Source organism: Condylura cristata, unplaced genomic scaffold (genome assembly GCF_000260355.1).
Source record: "Condylura cristata isolate star-nosed mole 26May11 unplaced genomic scaffold, ConCri1.0 scaffold00004, whole genome shotgun sequence".
In the NCBI taxonomy this organism is placed as follows: Eukaryota; Metazoa; Chordata; class Mammalia; order Eulipotyphla; family Talpidae; genus Condylura; species Condylura cristata.
Genome location: NW_004567105.1, coordinates 66,623,017 through 66,650,019, shown reverse-complemented (window position 1 = coordinate 66,650,019; position 27,003 = coordinate 66,623,017). Strand labels below are relative to the sequence as shown.

General features: G+C 43.9%; 1 protein-coding gene across 2 annotated transcripts in view; it reads left to right on the top strand.

The window, feature by feature from the left end:
- The window catches only part of MYRIP (myosin VIIA and Rab interacting protein), a 219,562-nt gene extending 192,919 nt beyond the window's left edge, over positions 1 to 26,643 (top strand). For both annotated transcript variants that reach the window (XM_004676288.2, XM_012720627.1), the window contains 6 exons: positions 6,971 to 7,165; positions 13,156 to 13,317; positions 19,428 to 19,532; positions 19,628 to 19,688; positions 21,365 to 21,483; positions 24,561 to 26,643. In XM_004676288.2, coding sequence (XP_004676345.1) covers positions 6,971 to 7,165; positions 13,156 to 13,317; positions 19,428 to 19,532; positions 19,628 to 19,688; positions 21,365 to 21,483; positions 24,561 to 24,593 — 675 coding nt within the window. In that variant the 3' untranslated portion in view covers positions 24,594 to 26,643. The remainder of the gene's footprint in view (positions 1 to 6,970; positions 7,166 to 13,155; positions 13,318 to 19,427; positions 19,533 to 19,627; positions 19,689 to 21,364; positions 21,484 to 24,560) is intronic.
- Positions 26,644 to 27,003: the final 360 nt, after the last annotated feature.

The window sequence follows — 27,003 nt, the reverse complement described above, 5'->3', positions numbered from 1 at the left end:
TCCCTGCCTGCCCTACACCTACCTGGGCAGGTGTGAAGAAGGTGTGAATGGCCCCAGCATTTCCTCCACTCTCACCCTCCCCTGGTCCTGAAGTGGCCTCCCCCACGTGACTTACTTCAGACAACAAGTCTCACCCAGGGAGAACAACAAAATGACCTCAGGGAAACCATACAGACAGAGGCTTGAATTCTAGAACTAAACTGCAAAAGCACATTTTTAAAACTTTGTTTCTATTGTCAGCACTTGAAAAAGAAAATTGTATTTCTCTAATCGATGACCTTGACCTACAAAACCAAGGTGATTTAAGAATCCAGATGTTTCTTAACCTCCTCTGTCCAAGTGTAATTGTTTCAGTTTATTTCAGATGCTAATTTATTAGGTTCCTGCTCCAATTTCCTTCCAGTCCTGTGCCATCCTTTTCATCCAGTCACTTTTCAGGGACTGGAGTCTGTTCGTGGAGAATGTATTTTGACGAGTTGTAGAGGCATTGCCGAGTGCCTTATGTTTCATGAGCACTGAAGCATATTTGCATTGAATTTTCTAGCAGATTTCTGTCAGCTACTTAGGAGGACATATGGAGTTTCTTTTCTTACCTTTGAAATGAAAAAAAAAAAAGAAGAAGAAGTACATGAAATCAGGGCATTTGGACAAATTTCCATGCTTGCTCTAGTAGTCTGAGAGCAGCATTTCATGAAGCCAAGACAGCATCTGTAATATGGGACAGAAAATAACTGGTGGACAGTGACGTCTGGGTCACACCTAGAGCGGAGTGTCTGATGAAACCCATTCTGTTCCGCTCAGTTGTTCTCAATGGCCCCCTCCCATGTTGGTGTGATAAGACTTCAGCAGGAGCTTGTCACTCTCAGGCTCAAGGACGTCCTGTGGCTTGTGCTTGGTGAGCCAAATCCAGAAGCTTTATTTTGATTGATACCAGTTAATAAAAGCTGCAGAACAACCTGAACATTACCTGTTCATTTGTTGTGCAAAGACTGGATTATTTAATCCCGTTGTGCTCCTGCTTCACTTTCCACAGTCAAGTCCAGGATGCTGTGTACCAGGGAGGTGTGACAGGGGGACTGGCACGTGGGCTGTGTAGACCAGAGTCTGGCCTATGTCTGAGTTCTGCATCTTTTTTATGCAACCTTGGTTTCATCATCTCTAAAGATATATTAAAACATCGTCATGTCAAGTTGCAGTGGGGATTAAGAGACACTCTGGAGTCCTGTCTGCCTCTGGATGGACCCACATTAACTCTGCACTGGATCTCTTCTTCCTTCTTGTCCCTCCTAATGGGGTTGCTCAGGAGAAGGTGCGCCCCGAGATGTTTTATGCAACGGACGGAAGGCTCTTTCTGCTCTGTCTGTAATTCCTCCTTGAGAGTCACCCTCTGTGTTGCAACAAGTCTTTTGAAGCCTCCTATTGCATTTTCCTTGCTTGGGATGCCTCGTCCCCTACGAGCCTCCTAACAATGCCCATTTATCGCAGGGCTGACAGGAGGACTGGGGCCTCCACATATTTATTATTTTGTTATTTTTACTAAAACCATCTCTGAAGGTTGTATCCCTCAAAAGTGACTTGGAGGTTATTCTCTTTTGGCATTTGGTGATCCCCCTGGCTCTTGAAGTATGAGGAAGATGTATTGAAATATATTTTTTCTTGTTTCAAAAACCTAATGAACCCATTTTTTCTCTTCTGGTATTTAAATCTCCTTAATGGTACCAGCTCCTTCCAGATCACTCAACTGGAATGCACTGCAGCTTCATGCCCTGGCTACACTCACCCGCATTCTTTTACTTCTCTTCCCAGTATATTCCACCTTTCATTCTTTTATTCCCATTGCAGCAGCCCTGAGGCCCTATTCCCTTTGATCCAAAACTGCACTAATTGTTCCTGCCTTTTTTTTTTTTTTAAGATTTATTTGTGCTTACAGAACTGGGGTACAGACCAGAAGTGTGGGGCATGAGAGGATTCACCAGAGACAGAGTGGGGAGCAGAACAGGCAGATCTACCGATACACCTCGGAGGGGAGCAGCAGGCGGGTCAGCAGAAGTCTGCTGGGCCATGTGGGTCAGCTCCAGGGTGGGGATCGAACTCATGCGGAAGTGGCTTTAGCTTCTTAGTGCTGCGCTTTAACCCGCTACACCACCATGGAGGGCCCTCCATAAAATCATTTGAAGGTCATAGTTTATAACTGTGGGGTATAAATGTTAATATGTTTATGTATTAAAACATGTCCCTAACCGTTCGTTTTCTTCTTTCACTTTTATAATAAATGAAGATAATTCCATCCATCCCTAAAAGAATGGTGAGCACTGGGCTCCATGCCTGCTGTGCCTGAGGGGCAGGAGGCCCTTTGCGAGACCTTGCCCAGGGGGCAGCCCCTTGCCAGCACCCCTTCCTGTGTCACAGATTGACCCATGGGTCTGAATTCACACTGCCTGCTCCTATAAAAACCCGACTGTCAGCCCTCCTTGGTGGCGCAGCGGATTAAAACAAAGCACTGAGAAGCTTAAGCCGCTTCCGCATGAGTTTGATCCCCGCCTGCCCCGGAGGAGATCCACATGGCACAGCAGACCTCTCCTGACCCGCCCGCTGCTCCCCTCAGCAGTGGACTTCGCCGATCTGCCTGTTCTGCTCCCCACTCTGTCCCTGGTGAATCCTCTCACCCTCCGCATCTCTGGCCTTTACCCCAGTTCTGTATGAATAAATAAATAAATCTTAAAAAAAAAACCCAACTGTCAATGTCCCTTCCGTTTCAGCCTCCTTTTAGCCTTTCTGTTCCCGTTATAAGCATCAGAGCATTATCCAAGTAGAGCTTGGAAAATCCATCTTCTTCCCCGCATACCTGAACTCATCATTTAATACTCAGTCAGAACTTCCCCCACTTTATATTAGATGATACCCTACCAGCACTTATAGTACATCAAGTCACAGAAATAGATACGCCAGGCTTCTGTTGCAGATCCAGTTCAACACAAGCAGGAAGACACTGCATCTGTGGTGGCCCAGCTGAGACAGGCAGACACACATCTACACGCAGGCCCAGGGGTAGAGAACGGGCTGGAATCAGCCCTCGTGGTTCCAGAATGTTCTCTCTCTGTTGAACCAGGCATCTAATGAGCTCCTGCTGCTCAAATGTTCACAAGCTTGGAGTATTCTGGTAAAGAGCATGCCTGTTTACTTCAGCTCCAAATGAGTTTGCATTTCTTTGTCCAGCACAAAGCTTTGTAATAAGGGATGACACTGGAAAAAAAAAAAATCTCAGGAGAATGTGCAGAGATTGCTCCTCGGCAGGTCTACTTAGGGTTTAGAAAAAAAACATTTTCTTCTTTAAAATTCTGTAGACTCAAAATCTCCCTCCTGCCAACACTTTGCATTCTTGGGGAAAACAGTTTATAAGGAAGAGCCAATGGAGGAAGAATTTGCTTCTAGCAACATGTCTTAAAGGAAGAGAAAGCACTTGAGGGCAGAGATTGCCAGGGCTACAGGTTGGGAGTAGTGAGACAAAATGCTAGTGAAGTCTCGCTCTGCACTGTGGATGCTAAAGAGAAGAAGCATTACAACTGGGATTTGTGATGTAGGATTTATGATCTGCTCGTCTCCTTTGGGCCCAGTGTGGTAGAACCCCAACCTCAGAGCGGCACATAACTTTCTGAAAGGTTTGCAACAGTCACCATCTTCATCCTGGTCAGAGCTGGGCAGGAAGCCTGCGTCTGTGTAAAGGATGATACTTGCTCACTGTCTCATGATGGGTGATGGGGTCACTGCGCCCTGGTGTACACTGTTGCTTCCAGCTCCCCTGTTTGTGAAAGTGACAGGGATCTGAGTTCCCGGTGGGGCTGTGACACAGTCGAAGTGAACATTCAGGGACTCAACAGTGACCATCGTGGTCAGAAATCTGAGCACAGGCACAGCCCCTGGGGAACAGTGAATGACAGTGTTTCCTGCAAACATGGCACACACAAGGTTTTCCTAGAGAGAATCACGGAGGGTCTGGTATGTCATAAAATGTGTTGTTAATTTGTATTTCTTTGATCCCTAAGAGGTTGAATTTTCTGTAACATGGGCCCATTGGCCATTTTCATTCCCTCATCTATGGGTTTGGGTTCCCTATGGGTGTCTTTGAGGTCAATTGCCCTGTACTGTAAACAGCAGATCCTCGCCACCCTGACCTCTCCCTTCCTTGATGCCATGAAACTGTCACATGTGACCCATCCTAGAGTTAATATTTGGAGTTACACTGGTTCCTATAATAGATCTCTCTGGCTCTCTAACTGTGGTTTTTTGTTTGTTTGTTTGTTTGTTTTTTTGTGTGCCATTCAGCTGTTTGGGGCTGTAAGCAATAGAAACAAAAGGATCCTCTAGCTTTTCATTTCTCCCACACATGGGAGGTGGGGGGGTCCCTGCTAGTAACCCCAAATCCCCACCAGTTTTTGATCTAAACAAAACCCTGTCCAGGGCTAAATATAGCATTATTTTAACTAACTGTAGAATTTCTACTTTCTAATCTGGACTGGGCGGAACAGAGCATTTACATAGCAAGTCACTGTGAGGCCTGTAACAAATTTAATTCCTTTTATCAGGTCAATAAATAAACTAAGGGACAAGGAGTTTAGGTGTCCTCCTACTACAGCTAACTAAAGCCCAGTGATTGTGACTGTCACTGGGGCATGTCTACTCCCACCTCCACCTCTGAGCCAGCAGCCCCTTCATTCCTAGGGGACAGATAAGAGACTCTTGGTTCTTTGTAGCTGGGGTTAATTGCCTCCGTACACTTGTGGAGTCCAGTTGGTGTTTCTTATTGAGACTCCAGTCAGTCAGAACCTGCTCAGTCTTCATGGGATTTTTTTCAGTCATTTCTCCCAGCTGGAGTCTAGTTCCCTTCTGATGTGGCCCAGGTCTTTAACCAGATCACACACCTTCCCGAAAAGCTGTTGTGCTCTCCACAGAACAGCTTTACCCCACCCAATGGCAAAAGCAGCGCCTCAGGTGCCAGGAAGGTATGGCAGCATGTCACATGGCTTGGAGAGGGCTAAGAGGAAGGGCTTCAGTTGTTATCTGCAGCCTTATCCTGGTGCCTATAAGTAATTGCACATCCTAGGAACTAAAAACTTTGTAGACTAAATGGCGGGGATGGTAGAGGACTGGGAAATGCACATCCCACAGGAGGCATTTTCTCAAAAAAAAAAAAAAAACATGCCTCTGGCCTGTATGGTTTCCAGCCTGCCACTCCTGTGGTTGAATCAATAAGGCTATAGACAGAGTGGAGCAGTGACCACAGGGCAGCATTACCATGAGGCACTGATATTTTATGTCCAGTTGGAACCTGGCTGCAGATACCTCTATTTAAGCACCTCTTAAGTCCTTCCCGTCGATAACCTTGGCCCTTTCATGACCGTGGTCTAGCTGGAGGTATGTGTAAATTTGCACACCTTCCCTTTCACTATGCTGTCTCTACCTTTTTTTTTTTTTTAAGAAGTATTTATTTATGCTTACAGAACTGGGTTACAGGTCAGAGGTGTGGTAGGTGAGAGGTGTGGTAGGTGAGAGTGGGGAGCAGAACAGGTGGACATACTGAAATACACTGCTGAGGGGAGCGGCGGACAGGTCAGGAGAGGTCTGCCACGCCATGTGGGTCAGCTCCCTGGGTGGGGATCAAACTCATGCTGCAGTGGCTGCAGAGAGCTTCATAGTGCTTTGCTTTAACCTGTTGAGTCACCAGAGAGAGCCTCTACCTTTTTTTTTTTTTAATCGTTTAGTCATAGGTCTTTCTTTTCAAAAGACAAGTAAAAGTATCTCTTCTACCAAATAAGGTGCAAACTCTCTAAATACATGCTTCCTTTATTAAGGAAAGGGTAACAAATCTTACATCCATGCAACATTGCTTTTTTCTAAAATGGAATTAAGCAAATAGTGGTAGCTGCTTCGTGCCAAAATTACTTTGAGTCTCATTCATTTCCAAAATCTGCCACGTGGAGTTAGTTGTAGGATCCTGGAGCAGAGAGGGAAGCCTCTATGAGCTTCTTTTAAGGTCAAGAGTTGGCCCTGTCTGCTCCCTTGTTCTGCTGGGTCTCTGTCACCTCATACCCATCCTATTCTCCTGAAAACCCAGATATTTTATTTTGTTTTATTTATTTTTGGTTTCCTGAACCAAAAGAACTGTGGCCAGTCAAGTAGCAGTTGTCGAATCAACAGGCTGGGCAGAACCCTCCGTAACCCCTGATGAGCTGACAGCTTGGAGGCCATGTGCCTGAGTGTGCTAGCCCAAAGCCAGCTCTGGACTGTGGCCTCAGCCACAGTTTTGTCACTGAGACCCTCTGATTCTCTAGTGAAGTGGGAGGGCTGGTGAAAACATGCTCTTGTGAGACAAAACATACAGAAGAATCACTAGGGGGAACAAACTTTGTAATGTGCAGACCAGCTACCATGGGTATTTTAAGCAGGATAGATGAGTCAGATAGGCACCTTAGAAGATACCAAAGGCATTAAAATTACAGGTTTCTTGGAAACAATTTACTGGTCAAAAACAAAAACTCATGCCTGTGGGCTATCTCTGTCTTCCAATTTACAAACCCTGGATGGGCTAAACAAAATGGATCAGGGATGGGAAGAAACCCAGGGCTTCCAGAAGCCCTGACCTCCAGCACATCCCACTCAGCGTGGTGATGGATTTAAAACTATCAGCAATGAGCAGAGCACTTAGTAGCTTCAACTTGGCCTCTCCCTCCCCACTCCCCAAGAATCTGACCATTCATTGTGAGTCAGAGAATCTGGGTCAAAGCAAATGGGCTGAAGGCCCATTAAGCCTGTGTCGCTCTTGTAGCTTTTCCTTCCTCCAGCGCACTGATGTTTGTTCTGTGTGTTACGATGAAACCAATCTCATGATAGCACCATGATAACGTCTAATTTCCATGTCATTGTTAATGTGCTGTTCTTGTCTTTTGTCCCCTTCTGTCATTGGACCAAACAGAAGTATTCTGCTGTTTCTCTCTGCAACATCTCCACAGAAGTCCTAAAAGTCATCAACGCCACAGAGGAGTTGATAGCTGAGTCTGCGGGTCCCTGGGAGGACCCCCCTGTCCCTCCTGACAGAGAGAATGGGACGTTTCCTCTGGGGACAGACCAAGTGAGGCTGGATGAGCAGCTGACTTCCCTGGAAGAAAACGTAAGATGCTGGGATGCGTGTGTCTGGGGTAAAGGTGCGAAGAAGCAGTTAATGAAGCTGTAACTTATCACAAAGACTGCAAGGTCATGATACACCCCACCACCACCACAGCATATAAGCAGACCCTAAGGTGAAGATTCTAATGCTTTGTGATCCTAAACAATGCAAACATGTGATCTGAGGGAGCAACCTCAGCCTTCCAGCAGGGAGCTCTGAAGTATAATTTGCAACAGTGAGTTGTCCTGACTTCAGGCAAAAGCAGGACACTTTATTCTCTCTACATGCAGGGAATGGTCAGTTCCCATAAAACACTTCAATTTGACTTTAACTGGAGGAAAAGTGGGAGTGAGACAGGGGTCTGATCTCTCCCTGGGTGAGATCCAGATACATAAACTCCTGGTGACAGGGCCTGTGGCTTTCAGGTCTATGACCCTGGCCCTTGGCAGAGCTGACGCCCAGTGAGTAAACCTCACTTATGTGATTACATCAGGTGAGTGAATGAAATTCCTTTTAAAAGAAATGTTTTGCTTCTGTGCAGGTCTCTGATGTTTAAATATGTCCATTCATCAATTTATTCCATGTCAATCATCCCTAAATGGGTCCTAATTCTAAAGACACAGAAAACGTTTAAAGCCGTGGTTCACCAGGAGAGGGATTTTTTTTTTTTTTACAAAATATAGTATCAAAAGATTTAAAGTGCATAAAATAATCCAGATTTAAATGATAATGGTTAGTTCCATGACACACATAAAGCAAAGATAGTGTGCCCCTCATCCCCACAAAGAACATGTTGAAGATACAGTGGTCTTGTCAGATTTTTCATTCTCATAAGATCTTTCTATTATACATCAAGTTTCTTTCCTTGCACCATTAACACTTTCAGTTCAAACACACCCACAGATTCAAGATCAGAAGCCCCAGCAGGGACATGAGCAAAAGGTTCCACTCCCTTGTCCATACCTCTAAGGGACCTCTTCTGTTCCCAAAAAATTACCTGCCTTTCTTTTCCTTACCTTCCCTCAACCAGCTTCTCACATCTCGCCTCAGAAGAAATCTATCTCTGTTCCTTTGAATTCTGTGGGTCTTTGAGTCAGAGGAGAGATGACTCTTTGATTCGCCTTCAGGTCACATCACAGAGCCACAGACAGGCTGCTTTGCTCTGCGGTGTCCAGAATGGAATCCAGTTGAGTGGCAGGAGAGGCAAAGGGCTGGTTCTTCACAGGGCCTCTGTATACAGCTGTCTTAATAGAACCACCACTTCGGTCTGTCTGTGTGGTGAAGACTGTCCCTCACTCCTCAGCTACCTTTCTTGTTTGTGCTGAGGAACCCGGGGACTGTCAGACATAAAAATGGTGACTCTTATTTTCGCCCTCAGGACATTGGCTCTGGCAGGCCCAAACTTTGAGATAAAAGAGGTCATTCACTTAAGAATGTTCTCTAAAATACTTTTGCAACAAAGCAGGTGGGGACCCATTGGTTTAGGTAAAGTACTGTGGGTGCTTGGACGGTGGAGCTGGGGTGACATATAGTGTGTAGTATATTAAAATGTGAACCTATTCCCCAGTATGGTGTTGTAAATGAGTTAACTCAATGAAAGGGTAAAAAATATTGCTGCAGATTTCAGATCTACATAAGATTTAAAAAAAAAAAATCTTATGTCAAAGCTCCTGTTTTCATAAATTGCTTCTCACCTGCTGCCTGGTAGTAGCATGTGAAATCAATACATGTCACCCTCACCACAGGAGGAACTCAGGGTCCCCCATCCCACCCCCATCCTGCACACACAATGAATGAGGTCTCCATTCTTTGGATTGAATGCTGGGGTCTCTCTGTATATGGAGCTCCTGTGGAGAGCTCTGAAGCTCAGGGCTCAGTTGTACCTGCTGGGATCTAATTAGAAGAGAGTCTCAAGAAAGGACAACTAACGGAGGTGTGGGTGAGGCTAGTGGGTGCAGGGAAGAGGTCACCACCCCTAGGCAGTGTAGCCCACAGAGAATTGGGGCCTGTGGAAGAGTGGCCCCTAAGTGGCAGCTGTCACACACTCCCCTCCACAAGGCAATAGAAGCAGTTTCTTCTGCCTTTGACTCCTGGTGGTGTCTCCTGCTGGCCAAACCCATCCCAGCCTACAAAAGAGCCTTCATGATGAAGTTCCTATGGGCCAGCTTCATAGAAAAAGAGCAGGGCAGAGAAAGGCAGAAAATGGATGAGGCAACAGAGACCCACTGGCATGACCACTCTCAGACCTGTGGGGTAAATCCCAGAGCCATGTGGGTAAATGCAAGGTTGTAAGTGGGAGGCATGAGTCAACCTCTCGTCCTCCTGCCCCCATCTGAGGGTCCTTCTCATTCTCTTCTTTGCTAAAAGACAGAGGAAGCCTGGAAGACCCCCACAATTCCCAGCCATCAAGACAATGGAAGGACAGTTCCAAATTCCTCTCAGGCTCTGTCGTGAGAGGAACAACGTGAAACGTTAGCAACGTGAAACATTTTGCCATGTGTTAGGAACTGCCCCAAGAGAGCCCAGCTCTGCCACAGAATCCAGCACCAGGCAGAGGCTGGTGGACAGTCCACAGCCAGAAGAGGAGGTGCATGAGAACTTGTGGAGGTCGCTCAGGCAATATCCTGCCTTCAGAGAGCAAAAGAAATAGTCTCTGTATGCTCCAACCCACAGTGTATTTTCATGGATATCACGTCCTAGAAGACATTCTATGACCAAATAAGTTTAAGAAATCCTTGCTTTTTCTAGGAAAATTGAGATACATATTAGAATTTTAAAGACTGAAACTCCTGTAGTAAAAAGTCTAATGTTCTTTAGCCTAAAAAGATCACTACAGAATCTTTCCTTTGTGAAACCAAACACCTGTAATTGCACCCTGAGAAAGTCTTATTGAACATGGAACCAGTTATTGGGATCAGAGGCATGACTGAGTTGAGTTTGGAGAGGACATAGATTACTCAGACATAATTCTTGCTAAAAGTGCCCCTTAATTAAAGTGAGCAATTCCAGATAAACTAGTTTCTAGAATGATTCTGCTGAATAACATAGAATAATTGTCATTATTTACCATGTTCACTTTTTCTGTTTCAACCAGCAGCAAAGCCAATATCATGTTCATCTGCAACCACAATAACTCATCTTTATGTCCAAGTTTGAAATGTTAAAGCAATGTCATAACATTCCAACCAAGATTAAGTATCATGGCACCATAGGGAAGGGTGAATCTGGCTCCAGGGATTGGCTCAAGTCCAGGCTCTACTTCCCAGCTGTGAAACCTGGAGAAGTTGCCAAATCGCTAAGACATAATGTTCTCATTTTGCACGTGAATGATTGCATATCCCTGACTTGAGGGTTTCCCTGAGCGTTAAGTGCGATGTGCCACATAAAAACTCTGGCCCGTGCCTGACTCAAGAGCGTTGTCATTGTCATCACCATCACTGCGGTCATCCTCTAGGCCTGTAGCCCCAACACCTTGGCGGTGAATTCCCATTCAGCTGGTGTCTTTCTATACCCTGAGGCTGAGCTTCCCCCAGGGCCAGGGAAACCATCTTTTAGGGAACAAAAAGTGAAAGATGAACATGCTAGCCTGGCTGAGGACTTGGAATCAGTTGCTTTGCTGGCAGAGGAAACAGAGAACATGAGCAGACGGCCACATGGAAGAGGAAACAAAATGCCATTAAGTTAACACAACCAGTAGCACCCTTGACTTTCTGTGTTTCTAGAAAAAAATCAAGGTTCTGAGATCCATGTTATATCAAATTATGTGTTACCATCATCACTCAAATGACTTAGCTCATATTTACAAACTTTGTTTCATTGTGCAAAGCTATAGGTTTATATTTTAAACTGTCTGACTAAAATAGTTACCTGTTTTGGTGCAAGTAGCAAAAGTGTTACATATAACTCATAACTTCCCTGAGTCTCCTCTTTGATCTTTCTTCTCTCTTCTCTCTCTCCTCCTTTCACTCCCCTTCCTTCCCTCTCTCTTCATCTCTTTCTCTTTCTCACCTTTGTCTTCCCCTGTGGAAAGAAGTTTTTCAGCTTCAATATTTTTTTAAAGATTTATTTATTTATGCATACAAGAACTGGAGTACAGCCCAGAGTTGCAGGGAGCAGGAGTGAGAGGAGTCACCAGAGACAGAGTAGAGAGCAGAAGGCAGATCTACTGAAATACACTGCTGAGGGGAGCAGCAGGCAGGACAGGAGAAGTCTGCCACATCATGTGGGTCACTCCCTGGCCAGGGATCGAAGCTGTGCTGCAGTGTTTGCCAATATTTTCATAGGGCTTCACTTTAACCCCCTGTGCCACCAGGGCAGGCCCCAGATTCAATAATTTTAAGAGAATATTTTTAGTGGCTTCTCTTCAACAGAATTCATTTCTTTCATGTGATAATAAAGAAGTGTTTCTTGTTGTGGAGACAAAGAATAAATGGCTATGTTAAGCAGATATTCTTTATCACTGCATGTAGATGATAAAGAAATGTAAAACTAAGGGCAAAGTGAAATATGGCAGTTGCCCAAAGACAATGATCCCTCACTCTGTACATGACTCATAAATCATTTAATGTGACGTCCGCTGTGTCAGTCACTGCGGGCAGCCCCCACAGCCAGCTCATTGTGTCTGGGGATGCCTCCACCAAACCTGTACCTGCCTTTGCTCCACTTTGAAATGTTTTGTGAAATTGTCAGTTGAAATGCAGATGCATGAATCATGCCAAGGAATTTACAGAGCAGAAGAGGCTTGGAGTTCTCTCTCATCCTCAGCAACCTCACATCACTGCGTGAAAAGATGTGCCTGCCTTATGTGCACAAGCTCTTGGCTTCCCTAGCACTGGTGTATTTTTAACTTGTCAAAGGCCCTGTGAAAGATTGACCATGCATTTCATCCAAGCCTGTTCTAAGTTGCTGGAATTACATGTTTAGAACTTTACATACATGGATTAAACCTCATAAGCCTCTATAAATAATTGCCTTTATAGAGACATCTCATCCCCTCTGTTGCCAGTCGTTTCATCACATTATTAAGCTGAAGATGAATTTATTTCATTCACCCTCACCCTGGTTGGCAACCCCTGGTCTGAAATATTCCAAGGATTTTACGTTCTCTTTGTCCATTTTTATAGAAACCACTTTATAAACTCATAAATCAAAATATTTTTCTTTTAGTCTTTCCCTTTATCTGGCTTTCTATTTAATTTCAAAAACTGCCTTAATTCACCGATACAGTCAATTTGTGCTTCTGTTAACATCACACTAGTTTCTAAGAAATGCAATATAGGTCACCTTTGAACAATATGTATTTGGACTTTGCCAGTCCAGTTAATTTTTTCCAATTGCAACAGTATCTATGGGTTCCTACAGTCACAGATTCAGCCAATTCTGAGTTATAAAGGCCATAAGCACCCTCAGATTTTGCCTTTGAAAATAGGGATCCTGAAATAACCCCACACACACACTTCACCCGCAGATACTATGGGACAGCTGTTTTCCTCCTACAGATTTCAAGTTCATATGAATTCCCATAACCTGGTTCAAGCAAGTTGAAGGTAATTGATTAGTGATCATATGATACAAATTTATAATTCTATTTAAATTAATTTCCCCTCTCCTACATTTTCTGAATTTTTCTCAATTACTGAGTGCCGACCAAACTTTTCACTTGAAAAACCACATCATGAATTTTTCCTCGTTGTGTCTTCTATCTTACTACTATGGTTGTTATAGTCACCAGACAAATTTGCAATTTATGTATCTTGGGTTATTTTCAAAACTTACAAATTCACTTTTCTTGCAGGAATGATGGGGGGGTGTGGTTGACAATGGAGGGGGTAGTATGACCTCATGTTCCCTTTAAATGAGTAGAATATTTATAAATGGGGGAGTTGCCTATCTTTGTCTCCCACTGTTGTGCTAGTTCTCTCTCATCCCTGAATTAGAGGGCTCCCTTCAAACTCCCCCTAGTCTGTGATTACAAAGCTATGCCTCCCCTACAGGTGTACTTGGCAGCAGGCACTGTGTACGGCCTGGAAGGCCAGCTGAACGAGCTGGAGAATGCTGCCCGCTGCATCCACAGTGGCACCGATGAGACCCATCTGGCGGATCTGGAGGACCAGGTGGCCACGGCTGCAGCCCAGGTCCACCGTGCTGAGCTCCAGGTAGAAAGCCCCCTCTTTGCCCAGATGGAGAAAAAGGAAGGGACACTCTTATCTCCCACAAGAAATGCTCAAGCTTTCTATCTGTCAGTAACGGCCATCACCAGCACACTTGAATATGTGGAGGATCCATGATTTTTATGTTTTTTAAAAAGATTTATTTATTTATGCATACAGAGCTGGGGTTCAGGCCAGAGGTGCAGGGGCAGTGAGAGGATTCACCAGAGACAGAGTGGGGAGCAGAACAGGTTGACTGACAAAGCACACTGCTGAGGGGAGCAGTGGGCAGGCCCAGAGAGGTCTGCCACACCATGTGGGTCACCTCTGGGGCGGGCGGGGATCGAACTCATGCTGAAGTGGCTTAAGCTCCTTAACCCACTGCGCCACCAGGGAGGGCCCAAGGATCCATGATTTATGATGATTCGGTCATGATTTCCTACTTCATGATGGTGCAAAAGGGAGCTGCATTTGGTAGAAACTGTACATAGAGTTTTGAGTACATACCACAATACTCTCTTGTATCTGATTCTGGCAGGTGATCATCAAAGTAAACAGCCCATACTCTGCAGAGTTTCTCACTGTCAGCACAGTATTTGTAAATTACATAAGATATTCAGCACCATATTATAAAATGGGCATTATGTAAGTGCAAGTGTAAGTGCTCTGGAAATGTTTAAGGTAAGCTGTGCTAAGCTTCTATGTTCAGTAAATTAGGTAGACTTTTAACTTATATTTCCAACTTATCAGAATGTAACCCCACAGTGAATTAAAGAAGATCTATATATGATCCATTCAGGTGGATTCCACCAAATCCTTGCTTTAAAAAATATAGCCCTATCTCCCCAAATTATAGCCTTGGTAATATACTGGGAAACTCTTTAAAACCTATACCACTTTCCTCTTTGACAAATTCTCTGACTCAAAAGCAAGTCTCCTCCTCCCAGGTGATGCAATGGGTTAGGACGCAGCACTGCAAGCTTGCTGCAGCTGCTTCAGTGCGAGTTTGATCCCCCACCCTGGAGGTCATCCAAATGGTGCAGCAGACCTCCTGTCTCATCCACTGCTCCCCTCAGCAGTGTACTTTGTCAATCTGCCTGTCCTACAACCCACTCTGTCTCTGGTGAATCCTCTTACCCCCCCGCACCTCTGGCCTCTACCCCAGTTCTGTATGCATAAATAAATAAATCTTTAAAAAAAAAAAAAAAAGTAGGTCTCCTTGCTATATTGGTTCCCATTCCACTCTAAGACCACTCTTTCCTAGTTAAGTCCAGTTTCCCCCACTATAGAAGACAGGACTATCATAAGCTAACTTAACACAGTGACTCCAGTGCCTACAGTAATATCTGACTCTGACTAGGCTCTCAATAACAATAGGCAGGGTAAATGAAGGAACTTGGAATTATACATTTCTTAGGCCAATAGTTTGCATGATTTGGATATGACCGTTTCATAGCTGATCACTCTATTATATACAACATTGTGAAGATAGCAGTTTGTAGTTTTCATGGAGATTCCTGTGGCCTCTGACTTTGGATCTGTATTAACCATGGACTCAGCCTCTGATTCTCAAACTGGAATCTGTGGACACAGTTCCAGGAACCTATGAGAAACACTGGTCTCGGCAGCAGAAGCTTAGTGTCCACCCTGCCTCGCTGAGATTTCTACAGACTCTCTTTCTGAAAACCACATCCTCAGGAGACTTGGGTCAATTGAAGCCACCTTTGGATAGAGAAGATGACAATCTTGAGTGGTCGTTTTTTAAATGAATATTTTAAAGAATGAGAAACTACTTCTGACATCACTGAACACTCTTGAGATTTGAGGGCGCCCTTCTCCACTCTGCAGTTGGCTTCATGCTGCCTGCTGTGAACCGCCCATCCTGGAGGGCCCTGCCGACTCTTACCAGCAAGGAAAGTCCTATTAAAAAAATAATTTCCCGAAAAAGGAACTCTCCTGCACTGCTGGTGGGAATGCAAACTAATACAACCACTATGGAAAACTGTTTGGAGGTTCCTCAAACTGCTACACACACACAAAAAAAAATAATAATTTCCTGCTTTCAAATTATTTTAAGCTTAAATTATTGGAGCCATGTTTCATAGTTGAAAATCCTGAGGTAGCTCAAAATGTCCATTTTTCATGTGTTTGAGTATTAATTTATTACTCATTTTAAAAAATACTGCAATAATGTTACCAATGTTACCTACTATTCAGTGCACCGTACTTCATGCCAGGAGTTGTGCTCAACATTTGATTTCACTATAGCATTTAATTCTTTTAGAAACCCTTAGAGGCAACTATTGTTATTATACCCATTTTATATTAGGGAAACTGAGCCCCAGAATATATAAACAACTTGCCAATAATTCTAGTTTCAACAAAAGATAGTAATGGAAATGGAAATTTAACCCAAGTTTTTCTCACCTCACAGCCCACATTCCTCACCAGTCTGTGTTGTGTGTTTTCCTAAGAACGTGTTGGTCTTGTGATCAGGCGTATCCCCTTGTAAATGACACCTTAATTTGTAGGAGAGGTTATCAGCTCCACCTTTGGCTTTATGGATTGTCACAGCTTGTGAATCTTAACACAGAGACTCTCCCATCCTGCCAGATGCTACTTGAAAACGAAACCCGGGCTCCTGCTGCCTGTTCTCATCCAAAGTTGAGTCTCCCAGAAGATACCGTGAGGGTTTCCTGCAGGGTGGGAGGAGGACCTTCCCTGAGGAGAGGATAACTGTTAAACTGTTAGGCTATATCTTATTCTAGGGCTGCTTTCAGCTTGGAGCTCAACAGGAGTGACTAGTGCTAGAGGAGCCTGTGGAGAGCTGTGCGGCAGCAGGAGAGGTGCAGCCTACTGCTTTGGGGAAAGATCACCTCTGGGAATCTCTCTGAACTGTTAGGGTTAGGGAAGCTGTTGCTGCTGAGGACTTGGTCCTTGCCTTGTGGACATAAAGTTCTGAATTGATTCCTCTGTTGTACATCCTGGGATATTCAGTACTGAACTGATCATGCCCTTTTAGTAAATGCAGAGAGTCACTGCCTGCAAGCTTAGGAAAGAAGTGGAAGACGGATGGGTGGGTGGATGGGTGGGGTGGATAGATGGATGAGTGAATGGGTGGGTGGATGGGTGGGTGGATGGATGAGTGGATGGGTAGGTGGGTGGATGGATGGGTGGATGAATGGGTGAATGGATGAGTGGATGGGTGGGTGGGTGGATGGATGGGTGGATGAATGGGTGAGTGGATGAGTGGCTGGTTGGGTGGGTGGATGGATGAGTGGGTGGATGGGTGATGGATGAGTGGATGAGTGGATGGGTGGATGGATGGGTGAGTGGATGAATGGGTGGGTGGATGGGTGAGTGAATGGGTGGGTGGATGGATGAGTGATGAGTGGAAGGGTGGGTGGATGGGTGGATGATAGATGAGATGGATAATACTCCATGGATAATAAATGATAGATGGATGAAATAGATGACATATAGGTAGATAGATAAATGAGATCAATAATAGAATAAATAGTAGATTGGTGATAGATGGATGAGGTAGATAATAGATGATATATTATGATGATGGGTAGATAGATAAATAGATAGATAGATGATAGAGGTGAGAGAGAGGGACTAGAAAATATGAGCAACATCAACCCTCAGTACACTCCTTTCTACTTTCTTTGTCCTCTATGTTAGGAACTAAAATGTGAAAAATTAACTCCTACTTATTCCAGAGCATGCCATTCAGCAAATCAGAAACTTAGCACCTCATTTTCTCATTAAATCTCCTAGTGTCCTCTAAGCAAGTCTTTCCATCAAAATGACTTCCAGAAAGGAATGTGGGCATCTAATCCACACCAGTTGTAAATGACTGATAGAAGTTTAGCCTATAATCTTCCCCAGAGGCTTGTGCCATTAATTGATCTATAAACCAAAGGTATGCACCTCCTGGGATCTGGGGAGTCAGAACGAGAAAGCATCAGGAGCCAGGGAGGCCTGAGTGCTGCACAACGGCCCCTCCTAGGACCTGGTGACTAGAGAGTTTAATTTGCATTCTTTCTGCAACTGCACAGTCTTGGCCTTCACCTACCTCTACTTCCTTTTCTGACCAAGACTACCAGCCCTGGGGGATAAGAGAGGCAGCTTTCGAACTTTTCAGCCCTCCTCTGTGTACTTTTATAGCACCTGTCCCAGTAGTCTTTGTCTGAGGAAGCAAATGGCAAATACAGTTTGTCTTGAGCAGCACAAAATAACCAAGGTTAAGTAGGGAGGCGATGAAGACCTCCCTTCCTGGGTGATGTACTAGCAACACCCAGGCTGTGCTAACTCAGGACAATGGCTGTGGTCCTGCTTCTTCTCTTGACTCTGTTAGCCCTCTCCTGCAGCCCCCAGTGCCTCCATGCCAGGCCTCGTCTAGTCCTCTGTGAATATGGCCACAGGGCAGGAGCACGGCTTTTGGCCATAAGTCCCAGCTCCGTCCCAGGCCAGCTGTTAGATGTGAGATCTATCATTTGGGCCTCAGTTGCCTCATCTGTAAAGCCACAAGAATGTACCTCTGCCATCAGATTATGAATGAATGCAGGGAAGTTTCCTATTGAAGACACTTAGCATGCTTTTCTGTGACACCTGAGAGGCAGTCGACTGCTTCAGAATGAATCTGAACATCTCCTTCCCAGCTGCCACAAGCTCATTGAAGTAGGTGATGGATGCAAGCTCCGTACCTTTTAGGAGACACATGTGACAGTGGAAGCTGCTGCTGATGCCCAGGTGAAGGATGGAAGGTGATGTCCAGGTCAGCAGTGGAAATGACAACAGGGTTTCCCCAGGAAGCAGGGTGTCCTGACCCGTGTCACGTTTGCCCACTCCTGAGTAAGGGGCTTTTCTGGGGTAGCCAGGTGGGCTGGTGAAAGAAGGCAGCTCTGTTTGGGTTATACTGTGCAGGCCAGGCTGCAGGTTGTCAACTTGGCCATTGTGAAGAAAGGGAGAAGACGGTTCTGGCCTTGCGGATATCACTGTGCCTCAACACCCAGGACCCAGAAGAGCTAGCAGAATCTGAAAACTCTTCAGTCTCTCTAAAGATGACTCCACCAACATGTTGTAAAAAAGCCCCTAAACGAAGATGGTTAGATGCCCAGGACCAAAGCATCCAAGTTCCCGTCACTTGTCACCCCCACATGTTCTAGATACAAAGGTTGACATATTAATCTGAAGAGGCAACAGACCAAGAAAAGTAAGAATGCCGCTGCAGAAGACACTAAACTTTTAGCCAGGAGAATGAAGGACATCAAAGAAAAATGCAAGGAACCAATTGCCAGGTAGAAGACATTGTCTTTGTTGAGAGCTTCCACCTCTGAATCTGATTCCAGTCAAAAATGAAATTTTCTAGAAGTTACAACACATAAGACCAGGCCTAAACTAATAAATAAAACTCTGTTAAATAAAATAAATGGCCTGGTGACAGCACATAGGAACATGCCTTCTAAGAGCAGGGACTGTGCCAGGACCCCAGCGGACAGGCTGCTGTGTGAGCCCTGTGAGGGCTTGGGGCTTTCTCTGCCCAAGGATGTGGTTGGAAGGAAATATGAGCCTCTGGTGTTAGAAACAAGGAAACGTGCCGGGCAAGAGGAGGGAGCTTCTTAAGGCTGCGTAGCCTTTCTTCATAAAGGAAATGAATTTGAACCATGGGCCACCGGGCCTCCCTCCTAAGATCGGGTGCTACGGTTTTGGATCTGCGGAGTTTTGAAAGCAAAAAGCACAGCCTATAAATTATGCTTGACTCAAAGCTCATGTCAAGCACTGCCTCCTATGAAAACCCCCAGCTGAGCCGGTGGCTGGGGGCTACAGCCCCCACAGTGCCCCTGCCTCAGCTCTCCCCAGCCCAGTCCACCGGATGCTGGTAAGCCCCAGAGCTCCCAGCTAGAAATAGAAATTTTCCCCCAAAAGCCTGTGTTTACTTTCTCACTAAAGCACTAGGTGGAGAAGCGTTTGGTAAAAGTTGAGTGAATAAATGGACAAATGCACTTACATCACAGCAGATTCTATGTTGGTAGAGTCCTAACACTTTTACCAAAGATCCTCCCCTCCTGTGATTTCTCCTACTGATTCTGCCTTTCTGCTGCATTTAGATCTCTGACATCGAGAGCCGGATTTCAGCCCTGACCATCGCAGGACTAAACATAGCACCCTGTGGGCGCCTCACGAGAAGGCGGGACCAGAAGCAGAGGAGCCAGGTGCGTGCCCCCTACCTTCAAGCCCGCCACTGGAGTCTCACACTACCTCGGACATATCTTCGGGGAGGTGTGCTGATTGCCATGTTCTGTTGTAGGTGCAAACCATAGACACATCAAGACAGCAGAGGAGGAAGCTGCCTGCTCCACCAGCGAAAGGTAAACAGAGCTCCAGCAGAATTCAACCTGCTTCATTCACTCTGAGCAACTCAGAGAGCTGAGTTGGAAGACTGATCTGATGGAGTGTTCTACCCCAGAACTGCTCTTGTGAAGTCTACGCTGACTTGAATTAACACCTCCCTCACCCCGCCTTCCCTACCCCTCGCCCCAAAGCAGCTCCTGGGACAAGGATGTGCATGTATTAATTTAGGAGGCGATTTCAAGAAGCACAGGGAGGAGAAGAGAGAAATGATTCAGGGGAGAGAAATCAAGCCAACTTAGAGAACTTTAATTAGTAGTTTATTTCTCCCAGTAAATGAGGCTATATACTGTTGGGGCCTTCTGGGAGAAGTTTGACTACACTTCAGAGTTACCTCCCTAAAGGGCAGGAAGGGCCTCCCTGGTGGCACAGAGGTTAAAGACCACCTATCAAGCTATCTCCAGCCACTGCAGCACGAGTTCAATCCTGGCAAGCTAGGGAGCAGACCCACATGGCACAGCAGACCTCTCCTTTCTCACTCACTGCTCCCCTCAGCAGTGTATTTCCACACATCTGCTTGTTCTGTTTCCCACTTTGTCTGTGGCAAATCCTCTCACCACCACCCCCTACTCCTGATCTACACCCAGTTCTTATATTCATAAATAAATATATTTTTTTTAGTAATAAAAATAAAGGGTAGGAAAATGAGATAGTTCAGCTCTAGTCTGTCATTAGCCAAAAGTGACTCCTGGGATGGGCAGGAGTGGGAGCATTAACTCCTTCAAACTTCTGACTTGCTCCATGCATGGGTCCAGAGAGTGGCTGTGCTTGCAGTAGTATGATGTCAGAATGTGCAAGAAAGATAGGGGCAGGGTTGTCAGCAAGATGGGCGTGGGGTACCAAAAACATTATCACAATGTCCAGTGTAGGAGTTCCATCAGTGCCAGGCACATCACTCTTACCTACTGGACATTGTCAAAAACTTCCCTCAGTTCAAAGGTCACATAATGATGGTGCAGCTAAAATTTTGATCTACAGATTAGTACAGTAGAAAGTCAGAATATGTGTATGTGAGTCTAGATTCCACTCGTCACTGTTCAGTATGTATTGGATGCCTGCTTCATATTCCACAAAACCCTATGCAATTAAAATTTTATTATAGATCATACCCCTTTATTTGAAAATCTATATGCCTGTATGCATTTCAGAATGTCTTTGGTGTGAGAAAGGTAATATGGTACATGTATTGGAGAGTTCATAAAAGCACACACACATCCATGGCATCTGTGGCAGCATCTGATAAATACATTAATTTTCTCAGAAAGCATAAGAATGTTCAAACTCACTAGGGCTTTAAATGGCCGCATGTCATTTCAAGGCAGGTTTTGCCAATAAGGCAATTTTGGCTCAGAAGTTAAAAAACAAAAAAACTCTAGTTTGAGTCTCTTATATTTTAGAATCGCAAATCAAATTTATGGAGTGTGGATTACATCAAAGCAATTTTCCCCCAGAAAACCACCAATGATGCTTTGACTTATTTGGCCATTACAAAAATTAAAAGATTCCAAGTCAGACTTAAGGACAGGGTGAGAAGCCAAGTCTAAAAAAGTCTGGGTAACCAGGAAACTTCATCTCTCTTCCTTAACAATTTCATCAAGCTCCTGAGTAATAGTTATTTCCTTCTGTTTTCTTTTAGCTGAAAATGTTGAGACATCTTCAGTGACCACCATTAAAACATTTAACCGTAACTTCATTCTCCAAGGCTCCTCAACAAACAGGACTGCAGAAAGGAAAAACACCACCAAGGATTTGATGGTAAAGGTCACCTCTGTCTCAGAACTCACCGCTTTCATTGTAGATGCTGCCTCCATTTAGATGTAGCCCTTTTGTTCTGGAGCTCCCCCATCAGAGGGCCATGAGGCCTCCTTCCTGCTTGGTTTCAAGGTATTGGGGTGGGAGGTCAGTGGGGAGAGTCTTGGAATGCCTGGCATTGCTAATCCTTTCGATGTCCTCTCAACTACATCTCCAGCTCCCTGTAGGAACCAGGTTTGGCATAAAAGAAATAAATATATATCCATCGGAGAGTAGGGTCTAGCTAAGGTATAAGTTTTTATTGTTTTTTGATCCATATTTACTCTTCCATAAATGTCTTCTAAGCCATTAATCATTTGTGTTTCTGAAAAGTCAGAAGTTGTCCCTATTATGCAGCAAAGGAAAGGGGTGTAGGTCCCTTGTACAAAGTGGAGATCACTTAGAAAGGGCTAATGGATTGTTGACCTAAATACCAGCATGTGCTTTCGAATTTTGGCAAGCACTTGAGGCTGCTTAGATGAATGGGCCAGCTAGACTACTCTGCTCCTGAGGCCATTGTGCTCAGAGAGGGTGGTGTCTGTGCCCCGCAGACTAAATGCATCACTGTACACTCCCCTTTCCCACCACCCTTCAATCCCCAACCCCCACCCCTGTTTCAGAAGCACAGAAGCACCAGGTCATGGCATAATTGGGCATGCAGTTATCAGTTACAAAACTCTCATCTCTTAGGCACCAAATGACAGTGAAGCTGTCCCTGCCTCTCCAGGGCTTAGCCATTGCCTCTGCCCTTTCAAAGTCCAGTTACCTTTCTTTAGTGGCTACTTCACAGAGCCAAAAAGGTACATTATCACACAAAAATAGGACTGACCACGAGGGTCAGGAAAGGAATCTGTTATAAATCAGAGGGCTGAGAAAAACAATTGCCGGGACTGTGGCAGGAGGAATCAGGAAGAAACTGCTCAATGGGTAAGAAGCCTAATTTCAGGGAGCTGGAATGTTTGGAAACTAGGGAGAGGTGTTTACACAACATTGGGATGCATTCAATGTCATGAATGGTTCACTTTAAAATTTAAAATTAAAAAATTTAAAATTTAAAATTTAAATTTAAATATCACCTCATAAATTATTTTTTAAAATAAATTACCTTTAATTAGCATGAGAGGTTAAAAATGATCAAATGGACAGCACTTAACAGATGGAAGTCAAAAAAATTAATAAATGGCAGAAATATTACCTTTGAGCAAAATAGAAGTCAAGATAAGACACATTCAGAAAAGGCATGGTGGTGTAGGGGGATGTTTTAATTTTGTTAAAGTCGGTAACCATGAGCCTTTCTGGATTTAACAGACAATAAAGAAACACGATTTATTGTGCCAAAGTCAGTGACTTAAAATTACCTATCAGTCCTTGAAAGTCACTGTATTCCAGATATAAACAAAAAGAACTTTGATAGTATAAGTATTAAGCTTTAGTTAAGATACTAATCTAACTTTATACTTTTACTTTCTTTACAAGCATTCGTGAACCATTTACAAAAGTTGATTTTATATCAGTTTCAAAGAAATTCTCGATAAACTCTGAAAGGTAGAAAGTGGAAGGTATGGAGCCACTTTCTGGGACCCCAATGCCAAAAACAACCACAAACACAGGGGGTACTGCGCACTTGAAACAGGCTGTTCTGGTTGGTTTGTTTTAATCTTGACGTCAGTCACATGTGGCTAGTGACCACGAGACTGAACAGGACAAATTTAGAAGATGGGAGCATAAGTTATTAGGGAGGCATGTGTGCCCACATACACACTGCCACACATACATGTATGTGCACATGCTCATGCATGCATTTCCAAACAATTGTTGAGTTAAAGCAGAAAGCAAATCCACAAAGCTTTTAGAAAATGGAACTGCTGCATATTTCCAAACAAATGAGATGTATCTAAACTACAGTGAGTCAAAATGATGGAGTTAAAACTTGTACGCAGCTGCTGCACCTCTTCTAGCATCCTTATGTCATAGCCTGCAAAGAAATGCTCAAGCCCCAAGTAGGGAAAAAGTATGGGGTTGGTGTCTTTTCAATATTAATGACACTTGTAGTATCTATGTTGTGGATAATTTACAGTAGGGGATAGGACTGGGCTTTCACTGGTAGATTTAATGTAGCCTATATACTTTTCAATGATGCCTACCTGAAACATACAGTTAAGAAATGTCTAGAATTTTTCAGTCATCATAGATAGCAATGTTAATCTTTTTAAGTTTTCTCTGAGCAGGTGTTAAGATGCAGTAGTTTTATTTTGTTTTATTTTATTTTAATGAAGTACCATTGTTTTACAGCTGTGTTAGTACTTGACAGTCCTCCCCTCAGGTGTGACCGTCGTAACTCTCCCACCAACAAAGAACCCACAGTCCTCCACCATAGTCCACTGTGCGCTCTCCCCAAAAGCCCCCTGGATGCCTGAGATCTAATGTCAGCTTTCAAGGGTTAATTTTAAAGTTTGTCTTGGATCCTGTGTTTGAGTTCTCCACATTCCATATATAAATGACACTGTCATTATTTATGTTCTCTTTCTGGATGATTTTACAAATTTCAGATCAAATAAATCAGAAAAAATGGACAAAAGCACCTTTCAAAACAGAAGTTACTTTCCTTCCAGACTTTAAGACAAATTAAAAGTTGTAAAAAACAAAAAGGATGATTAATGAAATAGACTAGAAAGATCAGAAATAGATGTGTGAATATGTGTTTTATAAATATGTATATATGAATATATTAAGGATTAGGAATTGGTAGAGAAGGTATAGATGATCTTAAAAACTTAAAAATAAACGTGCTCGGTAAATTGGCCAAGTGGCTAAGGAGGTGGTAGTTGCAAGGGAACCAACTTGCCTTATTCTATATGCCAAAGTAAAATTCAGATGGATGAAGAAATTCATGTTAAGAATGCATTGCTTTTTAATTGTTGTGAAAGACTGAACAGGTCAATGAACATGAATACCTTTCAGGATATAAAAAGCATTTTGTAATCTTCTCTGCTCCCTTTGGCCAAGTGGCTGATGTCAGTATGCCCCTTGTCTGTCCTCAGGACCCCACCCTGGAGTCAGCTGTGATGTATTAGCACGATGGAACTCCACTGCCAGTGACTCACTGCCTCCGGCCGTACACGACAGTGCCTTGACCCAACAGCCATTGAATATTGCATGGATTTCTCTGAGGACAGGGCCTGGAGGGCCGCCGCATGTCCTTGCACAGGGCTGCCCTGATACCTCATCCAGAAAGCAGCCCAGACTTCAGAACTGCGGTCTCGCCCACTCTGCCTTAGGCTCCCAGGGAATCCAAGACAGAGAAGAAAATCGAGATGCTGGCTGGCTTCCAACAGCTGAGCTCCATGTTCAAAAGATGCACCCTGCTCCTGTTGGCTTTGCTCCTGCGTGTTGTCTTTAAGATCTTTTATTTTTTAATCCCTTTGATTCAGAAAATTAACTGTCAACAGGTTAACCAAAGGAAAAGTTACTGGGGAGGAGGGGTGGTAGAAGAAAGGGGGGATGGTTATTATCGTGTAATCCATCATCAAGTCTTATTTAATCTCTCACAAGCATGTGTCTTACAGTTTGCTAAGGAAAAAGATGAGCTGTTCCCTGTAGGGAGCACTGGGGACTGTGTAATTTGGGGACACACTCAACCATCAGGAATGCAAACTCCCTTCAGCCACCTCCTTCCTGCTAAGCACCTAATCACCTACTCCCAGTCATCCAATTGCTTTGCAACCACAAGCCACAGAATGGAAAGCTCTGGCTCACTCATACCATGTCCAGGTCTATCTGGAGACATTGTCTCATTGAGAATTTAGGGTCCTTCCTTGAACTGACTGGGATTTTCCCCTCAGAAGGGGCTTGGGGGCACTTGAGAAGGCTCCCCGTTGGCTTAATTTAGGGCACTGTCCAGAATCAATAGGATGTGATCTAACAATGAGCCCATCTTCATGAAGCTTAGGTTGCTGGTTATTGCTTAACCTCCAAAATTCACTTGCCACTAATTATTCAGCAAAAGTAGGAAAATGACTTAAAGATAAAAAATGATTAAGGAACAACCTTAGAGCAAACTTAACAGTTACAAGAAAAAGGAAAGAGGCACCGAATTGAATGGACATGAGCATCATCCCTAAACTCTGCGTTTGTGGTCTCAAACGCATGACTATTTTGAGTGTGTTTATAAAAGCCGATGGAACTGGAATTTCACAGAATTAATTGAGCCTTAGCAATCTTTTTTGTTGTTGTTCTTGGTATACTTTGGATCTGAGGAAGACAGCATCAGAAGGGAATAGTATGGCTGATGTTAATTAAGTGGCCACCTGCAGGAGACTATCATTATTCTTTAATCCTTACAACCCTAGTCAATGGGTGTCCCCATTTTCCATATTTGGAAACTGAGGGCCAGAGAGATTAATCCACCATCACACCTTGAAGCCAAGGATATGATCGGAACACTCACAAAGCTTCACGTAGTGTCTTTTCAGCTTCTACATTCTTTGCTGTACTGCACATTTGCAGACCTGTCTTGCTGCTGAAATGTGTGTTAGGATCCGTTCCTGATGGGGGTCTCCCCATCTCCCAACAATACTCCTTGCTGAGCTGTGTGTGTGTGAGCTAACAGAAATGACTCCATTGAAATAAAGTAAATCTTTGGCTTTTTGTTCCTTTGATGTGGTTCAAAACAGACAAATAGGAATTTTAAAAACACAACAGCAACAACAAAAGACCTGAGTTCCAAATAGAACGTTTTCATAGAGGCATGAAAAGCAACTACTGTTGTGTTAACATTGTTAAAATATTCAGTTTACTTCAACAACAACAAAAAAAGTGTACTGTGTACTTGCAAAATAAGAAGAGGCTGCTCTGTGGCATTTGAATTTTTATAAAGGTTTCCTGTGCCAAATAAGTGCAAAGATTTAATTTACTATTCAAAACCATAAGCATATGTTATAGTTCCAGAAGAATTATTTTGTCATCAAGTGATTTTGATCTTCAGTGTCAATATTTATATTTAGATTAATTTTTATAAATGAAATATTTTAATGGTTTAAGAAAATGAGGACAATAGCACCCTATCTTTGATGACTTCTGAAAGTTATGCTTGCCTTCATGTCATACGCACTTTGCCAAGATACTGTCAAGAGAAATGATAAAGAAGTAAAAGTCATTTCTGAAAATAATGTTTGTGGGTGTGTGGTTTGTTTTTGGTTAAGGAAAACTGAGCATGAAGAGGAGACAGAGAAAGAAGTTAGCTCCCCAATCTGAAAGAAATGGGAGGCCAAGCCACAACGTGGACACAATTTCCTGTCAGCCCCTGAACTTCCTTGTTCCTCTCAGCTGAGCCAGCCAAGATCAGAAGAGCTGCCCAGCCACCCTTGTTATATGGGCGGCAATAGTCATTGCTCTTTTAAACCATTGAGCCTTGGAGTGGTTTACTATACAGCAATAGCTAACTGACACACTAAGACAACAGTTTTTTCACTTTAGATTAACCCT